General features: G+C 49.8%; 2 protein-coding genes across 4 annotated transcripts in view; both read left to right on the top strand.

The window, feature by feature from the left end:
* Position 1: 1 nt before the first annotated feature.
* Positions 2–5200, top strand: LOC146237248 (Golgi apparatus membrane protein TVP23 homolog A-like). 3 transcript variants are annotated; one of them, XM_084685926.1, is made up of 7 exons: positions 2–193; positions 366–496; positions 704–848; positions 1200–1289; positions 1529–1648; positions 1733–1861; positions 4244–5200. In XM_084685926.1, the coding sequence occupies exons 2-7, from the start codon at positions 417–419 to the stop codon at positions 4268–4270; spliced, it is 591 nt and encodes a 196-aa protein (XP_084542052.1). In that variant the 5' UTR covers positions 2–193; positions 366–416; the 3' UTR covers positions 4271–5200. The 3 variants fall into 3 exon arrangements, with proteins under 3 accessions (XP_084542052.1, XP_084542051.1, XP_084542053.1); XM_084685925.1 differs by having other exon boundaries at positions 123–193; positions 414–496; XM_084685927.1 differs by lacking the exon at positions 2–193 and having other exon boundaries at positions 228–496.
* Positions 5201–11498: 6298 nt separating this feature from the next.
* Positions 11499–17013, top strand: part of grin2ab (glutamate receptor, ionotropic, N-methyl D-aspartate 2A, b) — a 39423-nt gene continuing 33908 nt past the window's right edge. Inside the window, exons 1-3 of the mRNA XM_084685391.1 lie at positions 11499–11812; positions 12517–12705; positions 17004–17013. The exon at positions 17004–17013 is cut by the window's right edge and continues 236 nt beyond it. Of these exons, the coding sequence (XP_084541517.1) occupies positions 11795–11812; positions 12517–12705; positions 17004–17013 (217 nt within the window). The 5' untranslated portion in view covers positions 11499–11794. The remainder of the gene's footprint in view (positions 11813–12516; positions 12706–17003) is intronic.

Below are 17013 nucleotides of genomic sequence, written 5' to 3'. Positions count from 1 at the left end.
ATATGTGTCATTTTTCCCACTAGTTTAAAGATTGTTTGAGGGCGGTGCGGGCGGCGGACCTATTTCACCGCAACACCTGTTGTATTTTGGTGGCTGTATAGAGGAACCAAAACCGCAGACAATAAACGACTCACCGTAAATTTCCCGTGCAGCCAGACCCAGCCCAGGTCTCAGGCGATACAGCATAAAGCAGGTAGGTCGCGGTTGCGCTGTAGTTGACTTATAGACTGTTAGCAACATACAATAATTTTGGGGTAGAAAATCAAGGTGGAAAATACTTGACGCGTAAAAGTGTATAATGTAAATGTTGTCATCTGGTTCGTTTCGTGCTCGTTCGTGACATTTGCCGATTGCCTCCGTGGCAGCGCGTCTGCCGAGATTGTATGGCCGGTTGAGTGCCGTTTTCCGTTCAGGCGATGGTCGATGACACCGAGGATGTGGATTTCGGTACCGAGGATGAGGAGGAGGAGAAAGCGCGCAGGAGCGCAAGCATACGGTAAAGATTTGGATCATGACTGTGACATTAGAAACACAAGTGGCTTGAAATAGTGAACCTTGATCCGTGTATGTCTGTGTCTATCCATCCTTCACTACATTATTGTTATATCATATAGGCTACTGTGTGCGTCGAAAAGCATTTGTATTGCATACGTTAATAAGCAGCTTTATCGGTAAACCGCTACGTCATCCTCTCTCTCTCCAGACACCCCATCGCCTCCTTCGTTCACCTCTTTTTCCGGGTCGCTGCCATAGTAACCTATCTGCTCTGCGATTGGTTCAGTAAGAGCTTTGCTTCCTGTTTTGTTCTGATCATCACACTGCTATCCTGCGACTTCTGGTCCGTCAAAGTGAGAGGAACACATACAACAGCTCTCTCTCTCACACACACAAAGAGATACACAAACACACACACATATGCTATTTGTCTCTCCTTCGTCACCCTTTCACTCTTTCCCTTTCCTCTTGTTACCTTGCTACTGTGTGTGTGTGTGTGTGTCTGTGTGTGTGCGTGTGTCTGTGTGTGTGTGTCTGTGTGTGTGTGTGTGTCTGTGTGTGTGTGTCTGTGTGTGTGTGTGTGTGTGTGTGTGTCTGTGTGTGTGCGTGTGTCTGTGTGTGTGTGTCTGTGTGTGTGTGTGTGTCTGTGTGTGTGTGTCTGTGTGTGTGTGTGTGTGTGTGTGTGTGTGTGTGTGTGTGTGTAGAACGTGACAGGCAGGCTGCTGGTGGGACTGAGGTGGTGGAACCAGGTAGATGAAGATGGGAAGAGTCTCTGGGTGTTTGAGGCCAGGAAGGTGAGTCAGGGTGTGTATGTGAGTGTAAATGACTATGTGTATATATTGTTTATATATATATATATATATATATATATATGTGTGTGTTTGTGTAAATGACTGTATGTATATATATATATATATATATATATTTATGTATATATGTATGTATGTATATATATATACAGGTGTGTGTGGGTGTAAATTATTGTGTGTGTATTTGTGTGTGTTTGTATATATGTGTGTGTGTGTGTGTGCAGAGCTCCCAGGACCAGACAGAGGTGGAAGCCAGGATCTTCTGGTTGGGTCTGATCATCTGTCCTCTTCTCTGGACCTGCTTCCTGTTTACCTGCCTCTTCTCCCTCAAGGTCACCTGGCTGGTGAGACACACACACACATGTACACACACACATATATATGTAGATATATATACACACACACACACACAATGTTTCTCTGCCTAGGCGTTGGTGGTCGCAGGCTTGTCACTCCAGCTGGCTAATCTCTATGGTTACCTGCGCTGCAAGGCCGGCGGACAAGAAGTCCCGCCCACCACTTCTTCCTCCTTCCTGGGCCTGCACTTCCTCCAGAGAGTGAGTGACACTCTGCTCTCCCCCCTTCCCCCTTCTCTCCCCCCTCTCTCCTCTCCTCTCCTCCACCCTTCTTTCCCCCTTTTCCCCTTATCCCCCTTCTCTCCTCTCCTCTCCTCCACCCTTTTCTCCCCCTTCCCCCTTCTCTCCCCTCTCTCTCCTCTCCTCCTCCCTTCTCTCCCCCTTCCCCGTTCTCTCCCCCCTTCCCCCTTCTCTCCCCCTCTCTCCTCTCCTCCACCCTTCTCTCCCCCCTTTCCCCTTCTCTCCCCCCTCTCCTCTCCTCCACCCTTGTCTCCTTTCCTCCACCCTTGTCTCCTCTCCTCCCCCCTTCTCTCCCCCCTTCCCCCTTCTCTCCCCCCTCTCTCTCCTCCTCCTCCCCCTTCTCTCCCCCCTTTCCCCTTCTCTCCCCCTCTCTCCTCTCCTCCACCCTTGTCTCCTTTCCTCCACCCTTGTCTCCTCTCCTCCCCCCTTCTCTCCCCCCTTCCCCCTTCTCTCCCCCTCTCTCCTCTCCTCCCCCCTTCTCTCCCCCCTTTCCCCTTCTCTCCCCCTCTCTCCTCTCCTCCACCCTTGTCTCCTTTCCTCCACCCTTGTCTCCTCTCCTCCCCCTCTCTCCCCCTTTCCCCTTCTCTCCCCCCTCTCTCCTCTCCTCCACCCTTGTCTCCTCTCCTCCCCCCTTCTCTCCCCCCTTCCCCCTTCTCTCCCCCTCTCTCCTCTCCTCCACCCTTCTCTCCTCTCCTTCACCCTTCTCTCCCCCCCTTCCCCCTTCTCTCCCCCCTCTCTCCTCTCCTCCACCCTTGTCTCCTCTCCTCCCCCCTTCTCTCCCCCCTTCCCCCTTCTCTCCCCCTCTCTCCTCTCCTCCACCCTTCTCTCCTCTCCTTCACCCTTCTCTCCCCCCTTCCCCCTTCTCTCCCCCCTCTCTCCTCTCCTCCACCCTTCTCTCCTCTCCTTCACCCTTCTCTCCCCCCTTCCCCCTTCTCTCCCCCTCTCTCCTCTCCTCCACCCTTCTCTCCTCTCCTTCACCCTTCTCTCCCCCCTTCCCCTTCTCTCCCCCCTCCTCTCCTCTCCTCCACCCTTCTCTCCTCTCCTTCACCCTTCTCTCCCCCTTCCCCCTTCTCTCCCCCCCTTCCCCTTCTCTCCCCCTCTCTCCTCTCCTCCACCCTTCTCTCCTCTCCTTCACCCTTCTCTCCCCCCTTCCCCCTTCTCTCCCCCCCTTCCCCTTCTCTCCCCCTCTCTCCTCTCCTCCACCCTTCTCTCCTCTCCTTCACCCTTCTCTCCCCCCTTCCCCCTTCTCTCCCCCCTTCCCCCTTCTCTCCCCCCCTTCCCCCTTCTCTCCCCTCTCTCTCCCTCCAATCCTCCACCCTTCTCTCCTCTCCTTCACCCTTCTCTCCCCCCTTCCCCTTCTCTCTCCCCCCTCTCTCCCCCTTCCCCCTTCTCTCCCCCCTTCCCCTTCTCTCCCCCCTCTCTCCCCCCCTTCCCCCTTCTCTCCCCCCTTCCCCCTTCTCTCCCCCCTTCCCCCTTCTCTCCCCCTTCTCTCCCCCCCCTTCCCCCTTCTCTCCCCCTTCTCTCCCCCCCTTCCCCCTTCTCTCCCCCTCTCTCCCCCCTTCCCCTTCTCTCCCCCCTCCCCTTCTCTCTCCCTCTCTCTCCCCTTCCCCCTTCTCTCCCCCTCTCTCCTCTCCTCCACCCTTCTCTCCTCTCCTCCACCCTTCTCTCCTCTCCTTCACCCTTCTCTCCCCCTTCCCCCTTCTCTCTCCCCCCTTCCCCCTTCTCTCCCCCCTTCCCCCTTCTCTCCCCCTCTCTCCTCTCCTCCCCCCTCTCTCCTCTCCTCCCCCCTCTCTCCTCTCCTCCACCCTTCTCTCCTCTCCTTCCCCCTTCTCTCCCCCTTCCCCTTTCTCTCCCCCTCTCTCCCCCCTTCCCCCTTCTCTTCTCCTCCCTCCTCTCCTCCCCCCTTCTCTCTCCCCCCTTTCCCCTTCTCTCCCCCCTCTCTCCTCTCCTCCACCCTTCTCTCCTCTCCTTCCCCCTTCTCTCCCCCCTTCCCCCTTCTCTCCCCCCTTCCCCCTTCTCTCCCCCCCTTCCCCCTTCTCTCCCCCCTTCCCCTTCTCTCCCCCCTCTCTCCCCCCTTCCCCCCTTCTCTCCCCCTCTCTCCCCCCCTTCCCCCTTCTCTCCCCCTCTCCCTCTCCTTCCCCCTTCTCTCCTCTCCTCCACCCTTCTCTCCTCTCCTTCCCCCCTCTCTCCCCCCCTTCCCCCTTCTCTCCCCCTCTCGCCTCCCCTTCCCCCTCTCTCTCCCCCCTCTCTCCCCCCTCCCCCCTTCTCTCCCCCCTCTCGCCTCCCCTTCCTCTCTCCCCTCTCTCCTGACTGACCTAGGGTTTCTATGTTTCTTTGTTCCAGCCTGACATCATATTTGGCATGTTGTAAAGGAGACTGGGAACACAAGGTCCCCTAGGAGAAGCTTCTGGATATCTGCTGACTCCCCTGCGTTCATCTGAAACACAAGCTGTTTATTTCTTCATGTTTCATTTGTTTGCCTTAACTTTATGTATTTATTCAAAGCTTGATGTACTACTTGATTACATTTCATTTAATACATTTTAAATCAAATGTTATTCATATTGCATGTAGTTACCAAAGCGAAATACAGACCATGTGTAAGAAGTACAGCAGAATCTGGAGGATCAGATCTACAGTGTTTCATGGGTCAGAGTTGATATTTTATAACACAACTACAATATTACATTGAACAGTGCAACCACAACATCTTAAGTTCCAGATCAAACAACCGCCTGGTGGTCCCACCGCTCCAGACCGCCCGGTCCCAACACAAGCTCTTCTCCTGTCTGGCCCTCCAATGGTGGAACCAGCTCCCCACCTCCATCAGAGACACTGACTGTGTCTCCACCTTCAAGAAAAGGCTCAAGACATACTTGTTCAGGGAGTACAACGGCACTTAGGAATGCTTGGCTGGACCCGATGTTAGTTTCCTCCAGGAACACAATGACTCTTATTGAGTGACTTGTTGCTCTTGTTGGTTAGTTATAACGAAGTTAACTCTTGTACTCGCTGTGAAATATTTTACTGTCGATTGTTCTTCTACAGTTTTGCACTTTTTGTGGTTCATGTAGTTTTAATTTTAACGTGTATAACTGCCTGCTCTTATGGGTCTTCCCTTTGGCACTTGTTTAGTTTTTTCACAATGTGTGCTTCATGTTTTGGCTGCTTGCAATGTTTGGGACTTCCTCGTTGTTATGATCAGTGACCTATGCTCTTTTGTAAAGCTCTCTCTTGGAAGTCGCTTTGGATAAAAGCGTCTGCTAAATGCATAACTGTAAATGTAAATAAACAGTTCTGTTGGTGCACGACTCCTTCCTGAAGATGATTTATGATGTTTCTGAGGAGTTGATTGAATCGAGAGGAATTATTCAATCTGTTGTTTGAAAGACCATTCTAGTGTTGAGTGAGAATGTGTGTGTGTGTGAGAAGGTGTGTGTGTGTGTGTTTGTGAGAAGGTGTGTGTGTGTGTGTTTGTGAGAAGGTGTGTGTGTGTGTGTGTGTGTGAGAAGGTGTGTGTGTGTGAGACAGAGACAGAGAGTGACAGTGACTGCAGCTGACTGTTCTGTAGTTGTTGACGAGTTTTGTTGTTTCAAGTCAAAGGAGAGTGTGTTGTCATGTGACCTTCATAACAGCAGAACGGGGTGTCATGTGACCTTCATAACAGCAGAGCGGGGTGTCATGTGACCTTCATAACAGCAGATGACCGTTGTGATATTTCACAGAGCACCATCGGCACCTGAGCATCTGGCAGTGACGTGTACATCTTTTCACATCCGCTAGGAGGCGCTGTCTCACCACAAACTGGCCATCTCGATTCAACTCAGTTTGAGCCAATCCAGGTGTTCCCTCAATGAAGCCTAATTGATTCAATAATTCAACTTGGAATGGCTTGATTAACACAGGCTCAAGGGAGCCTGCTCTCGTTGCTATGGTACGTCATGCTGGGATGGATCTGTCCCGCCCGGTTACAGTGTACGTACCTGAGACCGTGTGTGATTCCCCATCAGCCTCTCTGTAGCCGGTCGCTTCCTGGAGCACCGTCTCTAAGCAATGTGGACGCTTTCTGACCATGTTGCCCGGAGATACATCTGCTTCAGCCGCAACAGAGGAGGTTCTAGACCAGGGACAACGAGGAGAATATTGGGAGAGAGGGAGTGTGTGTACGGGAGAGTTGGAGAGAGAGAGTTAGAGAGTGTGTAATCGGAGAGAGAGGGAGAGAGAGTTAGAGAGTGTGTAATCGGAGAGAGAGGGAGAGAGAGTTAAAGTGTGTGTATGTGAGAGAGACATCTTACATTTTATTAACTTTTTTGGTATCGATTCCACGTTCATTCAGGCTTGAAGCTAAATTAATAAATATTCAAAGCGTTTTAACTGGTGCGAGCATCTGTGCCAAGGACAGGACCACGTGAAGGAAGCTGCGGAGAGAAGGGCCTCATGCAGATCAGCTGTTCTAGAGGGCCTCATGCAGATCAGCTGTCCTAGAGGGCCTCATGCAGATCAGCTGTCCTAGAGGGCCTCATGCAGATCAGCTGTCCTAGAGGGCCTCATGCAGATCAGCTGTCCTAGAGGGCCTCATGCAGATCAGCTGTCCTAGAGGGCCTCATGCAGATCAGCTGTCCTAGAGGGCCTCATGCAGATCAGCTGTCCTAGAGGGCCTCATGCAGATCAGCTGTCCTAGCCAGCTTTCAGAAGTTGAAACTATTTGATTAAGTATCGCTATTATATGATTATAATGTGGGAGAGTAAAATAATTACATTTAGAAAATACCCATCTGATCCATCTCCTCCTCTACCCATATGACCCATCTCCTCCTCTTAGTTAAGACTGATAGCTTAAGCTTTGTTAAGCCTAGACACACACTCCAGGTTCATACATAACCCAGGCAGGTACACACATTTGCACACACAAGCTCTCTGTCATAAAACGTTTTCATACACCTAGCACGCGCACACACATGTAAGACACACAGACACACTCCCTGCTGGTTGGGGAGAGAGTCTTAAGCTAGGAAGCTTTAGGAGCGAGGCAGAAGCCAACAAGAAAAATATTTGTGAAGAAAACGTTTTGAATTTATTTGGTGGGGGAAGGTTGAAAAAATGTATTGAAAAAGTTATTTCAAAAAACTCCTCTCTCCTATAGTTTCACTGTGTGTGAAAAAATAAAAATAAAAAAAGGTTTCAAAAAGTTTCAAAAAAAGGTTCAAAAAAAGGTTCAAAAAAAGTTTCAAACCGGAAACCATGACGGCCTCCGTGACGGCCAATAGCGAGTCTCCCGGTCCTGTCCTACCTCTATAAAGTTCAACAATGGATTTCGGTGTTTCAAAACCCATTGACACTGTATGACTATGCTTAGCCTGTGTTCTGCTCCTCTCTCTCACCAACCATCTCTGGAAGAGGGGATCCCTCTCTGAACTGCTCCTCCCAAGGTTTCTTCAATTTTTTTTCCCGTTGGGAGTTTTTCTGGGAGTTTTTCCTTGTCTTCCTTGAGGGTTTAGGTTGGTTGAGGGGCAGTTCTATGGGCGTATGTGAAGCCCTCTATGACATGCTTTCGTGTAAAAAGGGCTATACAAATACATTTGATTTGATTTAATCAAGGAAATAGCAGATGTTTGTAGCCTAAGATGTCTGTGGCAGAGACTCAAGAGAACTCCAGCGAAATGTCCCAAACAAGCACCAGCGAGGAGGTTGGTAGCCAGGAAGACCAGCCAACCCTTCTACATCCCTGGCCGTACCTGGAAGAATTTTTTGAAATGGTTGGATGAAAAAGAAACTTTCGAATGCACTGCAAGCTCTGTGCACCCAAGCACCACGAGCTAATGGCTTTCAAAAACTTGCCGTCTAATTTAAATAAAGGCTATTGATAACATGCCTCTGAAGTTTGACTTTTTGCACCATCATATATGCCGCTCCATGAAACACATGTTAATGCTAGGTAGTACACATATATGGTTCTTTAATGTATTTGCGTTGTACTAAAATGCGTTCATTTTTAATGGGCATAAACAGGTGCAGTCCAAATTGTTCAACATTAACATTTCAATATTCATCATTATGGCCTTTAGAAAAAAAAATTGGGGGGGGGGAGATGGAGGTTGTGCTTTATAGGCCCCTGTGGCATGGCCTAAGCTTTTATCCTTAATGGCATTTTTTCCCCTTACATTACTACTTTTACTTTTATACTTTAAGTAGTTTTGAAACCAGTACTTTTATACTTTTACTTGAGTAAAAAGCTTGAGTTGATACTTCAACTTCTACAAAAGTATTTTTAAACCATAGTATCCATACTTCTACTTGAGTAATGAATGTGAATACTTTTGACACCTCTGAGTATGTGTGTGTTGTGTGTATTGTGTGTATTGTGTGTGTGTGTGTGTGTGGAGGTGGCGCTGCTAGGTATTGCAGCACCACCATCTGTTCATCTGAAGAATTACAGCCAGCATACAGGCTTGTTCCAGGTCATCTCTCTGGGGTGGGTGGGGGGGGGGGAGAAGGGTTGCTGGAAAGAGATAACAGGGGGGAGAGAAAAAGAGGAATGTAGAAAGAGAGAAGGAGACATAAATGTAATGTAATGGTTGGAGAGGGAGGGAGGTAGGGAGGGAGGGAGAGAGAGAGAGAGAGAGAGAGAGAGAGAGAGAGAGAGAGAGAGAGAGAGAGGGAGGCAGAGGAGGGAGAGGAGAGAGAGGAGGGAGAGGAAGGAGAGGAGGGAGAGAGAGAACGGAGGGGAGGGAGGGAGAAGAGGGAGAGGATGGAGAGGAGAGAGGGAGAGGAGTGAGAGAGAGGGAGAGAGAGGGAGGGAGTGGAGGAGAGGAGGAGGGAGAGGAGTGAGAGTAGGAGAGAGAGGGAGAGGAATGGAGAGACAGGTTGGGAGGGAGGGAAGGAAGAGTAGAAGGGGAGAGGTAAGGATGGTATGGGTATGAGGAATTGATTTTTCCTCCTCTTGATGAGCAGACTTCCTCCCTGACCTTGTTGTAGAGATAGCGGACTGTTCCGTTAGCGCTCTAACAGGAAACCAGTCAGCCTGGGTGAACATGTTATGGTCTGAGTGAATGGGGCCTAGCAGCTAAGCTAACCCCCTAGCCCTTATTAGCATTCCTAGGTCTGAATGAATGAGGGGTTAGCGGTTAGCCCATGTTAGCGATCCGAGGTCTGAGTGAATGGGTTAGCAGCTAGCGGAGTGAGGCAGCAGGCTAGCAGGTTTTATGTAACGTTGCTGAGCCTCTGCCATAACAAAAGTGGTGACACACAGAAAAGTCAGTTTCCATGGATACTAAATTGCCCACATCATTTTTTTTTGTCAGGGGCCTTGTATAATCGGTTGCTCTCTTTCTCTATATTTATTTATCTATGTATTTGTTTGTTTGCCTGGTTTAATATGGCAGTTATTTGAAGTGAAGGCTGTTCTCATGTGGAGTGACAGGGTTGCAGGTCCTCGCAGGCTGAGCAGTTTCATGTTGTTTCTTCATGTAGAACAGCTTGTTGAAAACAAGTGCTCAGCTTCTAATAACACACACACCCTACACATTCTCACACACACTCACTCACTCACACACACACACACTCACTCACTCACACACACACACACACACACACACACACACACACACACACACACTCACTCACACACACACACACACACACTCCCACCCACTCTCTAAGTGAGCTCCAGTGAGCTCCTCTCACTAAAGGTCTACAAAACCCTTACTAATGAAAAAATAAAAGTTTGTTTCCAGGTCAGAGGAAATACCATTGGTTACTTGTTTTCCAAACCATAGCTATAGTGGTTCCATGCACAGATCTGACTGATGGCTATCACGAGCCAACTTTGTTCAGTTTGGGTACCATGAAGTTCATTGAAGCACTAGTTGTTTCTAAAAGCTCGATGCACCGCGTTATGAACATCGGGACATGTTAAGAATGCAGAACGCATACCGAATCTAATTTTGGGTAGCGAGAGTGGAACGCGTGCGTTCTCTGTGGGCATACATCCCCTCTGTCTGAGGCAACGCACGCACGCACGCGGGGTTCCCAGCCGCGCTCCCCAGAGCCCCCCGCGCGCACAGTTTTGATCTGGTAATTATGGTTAATTGAGTTTTTGATTCACTGTTGAAGCGTGCCTTTTGACGTTATCTCACCCGTCGCTTGAACAAACCCCTGCGCTGTGGCACCGCGAGCAGCTGTCAGGGACGGGACGGTGACGGATCCACGCTGTTACACAATTACCGTCTCAGGCGCGTATAATTGAGAGATCGTCGTTGTGATGATCAGGCGCCGCAAGAGCTGAAGATTTTGTCTGCTATTGAAAATCTTATCGACGCCGCGTGCATTCATCCTCAGCATGGCGTCAGCGAGCGAGAGGGAAGGCGACCTGTTTGACAACTAGACGGTGCGCGCCGGCGGGAAAAACCTCCCCCGTGCGTCGCCCAGTTATTTATGATCATAGGTCCATGTTCAAAACAAGCACATTCTCACACGCCCCCCCCCCCCCCTCTCTCTCTCTCTCTCTCTCTGTCTCTCTCTCACCCCTCCCCTCTCTTTCTCTCCATCTCTTCCCCCTTTTCTCTCTCTCCCCTCTCTCTCACGCTTCCTTTCTCTCCCTCCCCCCTCTCTCCCCCCTCTCCCCCTCTCTCCCCCATCTCCCTCTCTCTGTCTTCCCTCTCTCTGACTCTTCCTTTATCCCTGCCTCCCCCCTCTCTTTCTCCCTCTGTCCCCTCCCTCCCTCTTTCTCTCTCCCCTCTCTCCTCCATCTCTCCCCCCTCTCTCGCCCCCTCCCCCTTCTCTTTCCCACACACAATTGCAGCAGTGAAGCCGAAAAGGTGTCACATGGGCTGTTTGTTTTGAATGAGACCGTTTACAGGTGGTTTCCCACCTCTTCATTAGGAGAGGGCGAGAGGGGGGACGGAACGGCTAGAAAGGATAAATAGAGGTGAGGTGGAGACGGAAAAAGGTTTAGGGGAGGGAGGAGGTGAGAAGGGAGAGGGACAGATCGAGGAGGAGAGATGAGGACAAGACGATACTATATTAGTGGATAAACGTTTGCGAGAGAGTGAGAGATTGAGAGAAATGGGGGAGACAGAGGGGGAGGTATATAAACAACTGGCCTGTAACGAAATGCCCTGTAAAGTTGAGTTTGTTTTGAGGTTGAAAAATTGCAAACGCACTCCCAACGCATCACCGAAGTCGTTTGTATTTGGTCAAACGGGACCGTTAATCTATTGCTGCGCCTGTAGACTACCCCAGCGAGAGCGCTCATTCACTCACTCACACACATTCAGGGTCTGCGCACATATGTTTATGTTTAATTAACTAGACTGATTCTGAAGCACCTTGGCCACCGGAGCGTAGGCGGGCTGCGGGGTGAAAAAAAGGGTTTGCATCATATCGGACCGTTTCCGCGCTCTGTCGATTCTTCGTTCAGTTTAGCGACGGTGTTAAATGCCTTAAAACAAAGAGTGAGGATGATAAATGAGGAATGACACTCGACGTACAAGTTGACCGTATTGCTCACTTGTTTTTATGACTTAAATGGTTGTGGTGTGTATGTGAGTGCGTGTGTGCTTCTGTGACGGAATCCCCTTCAGTCTCCAAGAATCTGCGAGCGACGCGAGGAGGCGCGCGGACCTGTCCACGAGCCCTCACTGCGGAACGCGCGGTTCTGGAGATTCCAAACAAGCCGTTGGATCATTTTTTGTTGTACGCAGCGTTCGTTTTACGTCCTCTCTGTGTGTTGGCTAATTGTCGACAACAGAAACGTAAAGGGAATTTAATTGAGGAAGACAGTGGATTATTCTGCATTTTGGGCGAATAATTGGTGGATTATCGGAAGCGGCTCCGGGGATACGGTGGGATGGAGTAACAGGCTGCAATGTCATTCCCAACGAACGGTCAGGAGCGATGTGTCAGAGAAATGGGGTAAGTAGCACCACGCTAAACGCTGTTTCTCAACCCGCTGCTGTCACCCAGTCTTTGACAGCAGCGGAAAAACATTAATAGGCTACTCCACTGACCACTGCCAGACCAACGGTTGTTTTTCAAGGGCCACTTGTATACGCACACTGTAAGTAGGGACGGGGGAAAGCGAGTCGTCTCTCCCGCTCCTTGGGAGTGCTAGCCCAGCAGCTAAACCTGCTGAATGCCCTAGAAAAGACCCGGTGCTTGGTGCTGAACAACCGTGAGGGGAATGTTGGCACCGCGAGGCAGCCACAGGCTGTTTTCGCGCTTCTGAGTGTGTCCGCTGTCTTCATGGGCAAGGTGAAGTAAATCGTGGATACAACGACATTTTAAGGCGAAAGAACCAGGTTATATCTCCCCTGCCCGAACGCCAGAGGTTTATTTCACCTTTCCCGTGTAGGTAATAGCTGTTTTGTGGTATGTAGTCGTGTCAGCTCGCTATCTCTCGGTACCGCAGGCTGCGCTACCTGTCCATTTGCCTTCGACGCAGTTTGCGCCCCTTTGGAGCGGAGAGCAGTTAGAGACAAGAAAAAAACCTATGAGAAACATAACTCCTTTCCAGCTATACGACTCAGTAACGACAGTGACGTACTCATCTTTGGTGTGGTTTTACGTTTCCTTGGGAACAACCGCCTCATTTATTTGATCATTTGTTCTTTTTGCAGACCAAGTTTGAACACTTTACTTGTTGGTTTGCTGACGCCCTGAGGAGAGTTCGCGATGTTTACGGAGGCCCCCCTCGCCCGCCAGGACGCTCACACGGCGGCAAATCTAACAGTTCCACACTCGAGCTCCGAACGGGCAAAATCCCCGCGACAGCAAATCTGCCGCAGCCACATTTTGTGACACCGAAGGTAGGCTATGCCCTAAAACAGCGTAACAGTTCGGGAGCCGCGGTGCATGACAGAAGGGCAGACAAGCACCGCTAAGCGGCGCTGTTGTATTAAAGTCTCTGTTCCCTGAAGATGAGAGACCGTAATGAATTCTTATCTAAAATTCCAGTTTTCAGCCTTTGAATGCAGTCACGTTGTCGAAACACATTCTCCTCCATTTCTTCCTGATTCTCGTGCCAAGTCTGACACACTAGATGCGCCTTCCCTCCTCTGAAGAACATGTAGGCCTTTGCGCGCCACACACACACACACACCCGCCTCCATACAAACATGCAGATGTTTCAAATTAAAATGTTAGACTATGTAATGCGTTGGGCATGTGATTTATTCATGTGACGTTTATGGTGTGTAACCTCCATCCAGATTAGTGTGTGTAAGGTCGGGAGGGGGGGGGCTGGCAGAGGAACAGACTTGAGGTTGGTTCTAATGCTGGGTGGGATGTGGGGGAGGTGAGGGTGGGAAGGTGTGTCTGTGGGGGAGGTGAGGGTGGGAAGGTGTGTGTGTGGGGGAGGTGTCTGTGTGTGTGGGGGGGGGGGGTTGTGGAGGGTGGGAAGTGTATGTGTGTGTGTGGGAGGGTTGTGGTGTGTGTGTGAGGTGTGTGGGGGTCTGCTCTGATATGCTGGAAGCAGAGATGAACCAGGTGGGTGTTCACTGAAGCGTCACACGAGACTTCAGCTCATTACTGACACCGAGAGTCAACCCTCCTCCCTCTTTCACTCCCTCTCTCTCTCTCTCTCTGTCTCTCTCTGTTTCTCGCTTTTTTCTTATCTTGTCTTATCTTTCCTTCTCTTCTTTTCTTTCCTCTGCCCTATCCAGTATCTCAGCACTTTTCCAGATTTTGTCACCCTCCCTCCTCCTCCTCCCCCCTCCTCCCCCCTCCTCCTTACTCCACCATCTCCCAATCTCTACTCTCCCTCTCCTCCTCCTCCTCCTCCTCTCCTCCTCCTCCTCCTCCTCCTCCTCCTCCTCCTCCTCCTCCTCCTCCTCTCCTCCTCCTCCTCCTCCTCCTCCTCTCCTCTCCTCCTCTCCTGTTCTCTGCAGTGTCCCAGTGAGTCCAGGGGGTGGGTCTTCTCTGGCACTTGGCAGAGTCTTCCATGTTTATTCATATTTATTACAAATGAAATATGAATGATCAAACTCCTGTAGACTCTCACAGTTCCCATGGCCCCCCCCCCCCACACACACACACAAACACACACACACGTACATACATGTGCACACACACATACATCCTACCTCCTCCTCCTGTCTCCATGGTCTCATCTGAATGCACAGAGACAAGTGTGATGAGAAAGAAACTGAAAACACCAAATTGGCCAAACTCCCTCTGTGTTGCTAAAATGTTTATGTGGAAAAGCCAGTGGGCTGTTTGACTGTTTCTTAGAGGTCCACAAGACAGGCTCAAAACAGGCCTAGAACAGACCTGAAACAGACATAGAACAGAGCTAAAGATGACTGTCTAATCTGACTGTCTAATCTATCTACGTTTGGCTTTGATTTGATTAAGTAATTCAGTGTTTCTCAAAAGAGAGTTCAGGGAGGTATATGTGAGAGACAGTGGAACATTTTGAAATATGAGAGTAAATCATGAAAATATGTCTGTAAATATATACAGTATATATATATATATACAATATAAATAGGGGTATGGGGGTACTTGCATTCAGAAATTGGGAAAAGGGTACTGGTACTGAAGCCCAAAAAGTTTGAGAACCTCTGAACTAATTAATGCCAATAGATAAATTTATCTCTTCATGCTGGTTCATTAGTCCATGAGTAACATGTCTCCTATCAAAAGAGAGCTTGGGCTCTGTTAGTGGACAGTCAGTCCCCCCCCCCCCCAGGCCCTCTCAGTCCCTGTCCAGGCCTCCCCAGGCCCTCTCAGTCCCCAAACCGTCTCTAAGATCTAAGACGATTGGACGGGTGCATGCAATATGCTAATGTCACCAAACGCGCTGCCCCGCTTAGCGCCCAGACCCGTTAGCGCTGATACTAACTCTGAGGGAAAATGAGCCAGTGAGTCTGAGAGAGCTTTAGCGCTGATGCTAAGTCGACCAGAAGCTCTCTGTCATCCCAGTCAGGAAGGCAGAGTTGTTAGCGCGGTGAAGCTAACTTTGTTGGAAGTTGGTGTAATGTTGTCTCATTGGCTTTGCTAGCCTTTAGGCTAATTCCCAGGGACAGGGAAGCGTAGCAGCGTGTGATTTAACCGACGTATGCTAAGGTCCTTCAGCAGCGTGTTCTTCAGGGAAGGCTCTGCTCATTAGCCGTTTGCGCTCTTAACATTGCACTAAGTCATACAAGTGGGATGAGTGCAGCCTGTGTTAGAGTTGTTAGTGTTGTTAGCACTGGTAGCACTGTGCTAAGTGGAGCAGGCTGGAGTTAGGCTGACTAATATGTCTGATTAAACCGGGTGTTAGCTGACACGGCCCAGATATGCCTGCTGGAGGGAAGAGAGAGAGAAAAAGGAGAGAGAAAAGCTGGGAGAGAAAGAGGGTAGAGAGAGAGACAGAAGGGAGAGAGATACAGAAGGAGAGAGAAGCTGGGAGAGAGAGAGAGACAGAGGGGAGAGAGAGGTTGGGAGAGAGACAGAAGGAGAGAAGTTGGGAGAGAGAGAGAGGAGAGAGAGAGACAGAAGGAGAGAGTAGGGCTGGGAGAGAGAGGAGTGAGAGAGTGAAAAGAGAGAGAGAGGAGAGGAGAGAGAGACAGAAGGAAAGTGACAGGCTGGGAGAGAGAGAGAGAACAGAGAGAGAAAGATAGACAGAAGGCTAGGACTGACAGGAGAGAGCGAGAAGGAGAAAGAAAGAGAAGGAGTGAACGAGGCTGAGAGAGAGCGGGGAGAGAAACAAACATAGAAAGCGAGGGAGGGAGGCTGGGAGAGAGAGGGAGTTTACATGCTCTTCATGGAAACATGTAAAACAACACTATTGAATCTTTCCCTTTATAAAAACACCACTCCATATTCCACAACTTCACCCCACAAAGATCAGAAACACTTAGCACTTTGCTCTGTGTAAATGTGAAATGAGGTGAGAGAGAAAGAGGCAGGGAGGGATAGATAGAGGGAGAAAATAAAGCAGGATTTGTAGAGGAAGTTGTAGATGGAAGAATGAGGTGTGGTGAATGTGTGTCTTGTTTGTCTGTCTTTATGAAAGTGTAAGAGCGTGTGCGTCTATGTGAGTATTTGTGTGTGTGAGTGTGTGTTTGTGAGTGTGTGTCTTTGTGAGAGTGTTTGTGAGAGAGTGTGTGTGTGTGTTTAGCTGATTGAGCAGTGAGGTGGAGATATGTGCTATAATGTAGCACTAACACCATACTCTCATTAGCTTGTTATAACTCCTCCAGGCTGTCCCTCCCTCCCTCCCTCCCTCCCTCCCTCCCTCCCTCCCTCCCTCCCTCCCTCCCTCCCTCCCTCCCTCCCTCCCTCCCTCCCTCCCTCCCTCCCTCCCTCCCTCCCTCCCTCCCTCCCTCCCTCCCTCCCTCCCTCCCTCCCTCCCTCCCTCCCTCCCTCCCTCCCTCCCTCCCTCCCTCCCTCCTGCTTCTATCATCTTTTTCTCATCTTTAGCTCTCTCCTTCTATCTCTCTCTTTCTATTTTTCTTGTCTTTGTTACTCTCTCTGCGTCATGCTTTTTGAATAATAGTTTAACTTGAATGGACAAATGTTATATTTGCACTAGATCCTCACCTGGGAATTAGAGATCATTCCAGAAAGGAGCTCTTAGCGTCATGATATCTGTGCTATGGTCAACATTAACACAGTTATTCACACACACACACACATTCAGAGGAGAGGTTTAGTACTAACTGTGGTAGATCCTGTAGAGGCCTGGCAGGGTCTATTCATCAGTGCCAACCTTCGCTACCCATCCATCCATCTATACCATTATTGATCACCTGGCTGGCTTGCAGTGTGTGTGTGTGTGTGTAGATGGTGTGTGCGTCTGTGTAGAGGTATGTGTGTGTAGAGGTATGTGTGTGTAGAGGTGTGTGTGTGTAGAGGTGTGTGTGTGTAGAGGTATGTGTGTGTAGAGGTGTGTGTGTGTAGAGGTGTGTGTGTGTAGAGGTGTGTGTGTGTAGAGGTGTGTGTGTGTAGAGGTGTGTGTGTGTATGTTATAAGGCCTGGACACTGTAGCAAGACATCTGGATCCATGATGCATCATCTCTCTTTAAGATATTTTTATTAAATCTACCTTCTTTGTATCTTTGTGTGTGTGAATGTGTGTGTGTCCCTGTGTGTGTGTGTCCCTGTGTGTGTGCGCCCCCAGGTGGTGAGTG

This window comes from Hypomesus nipponensis, chromosome 21 (genome assembly GCF_054491055.1).
Source record: "Hypomesus nipponensis isolate SF chromosome 21, ASM5449105v1, whole genome shotgun sequence".
Taxonomy (NCBI): domain Eukaryota; kingdom Metazoa; phylum Chordata; class Actinopteri; order Osmeriformes; family Osmeridae; genus Hypomesus; species Hypomesus nipponensis.
The sequence above is the reverse complement of the archived record's forward strand: the minus strand, read 5'-3'. Positions and strand labels throughout refer to the sequence as shown.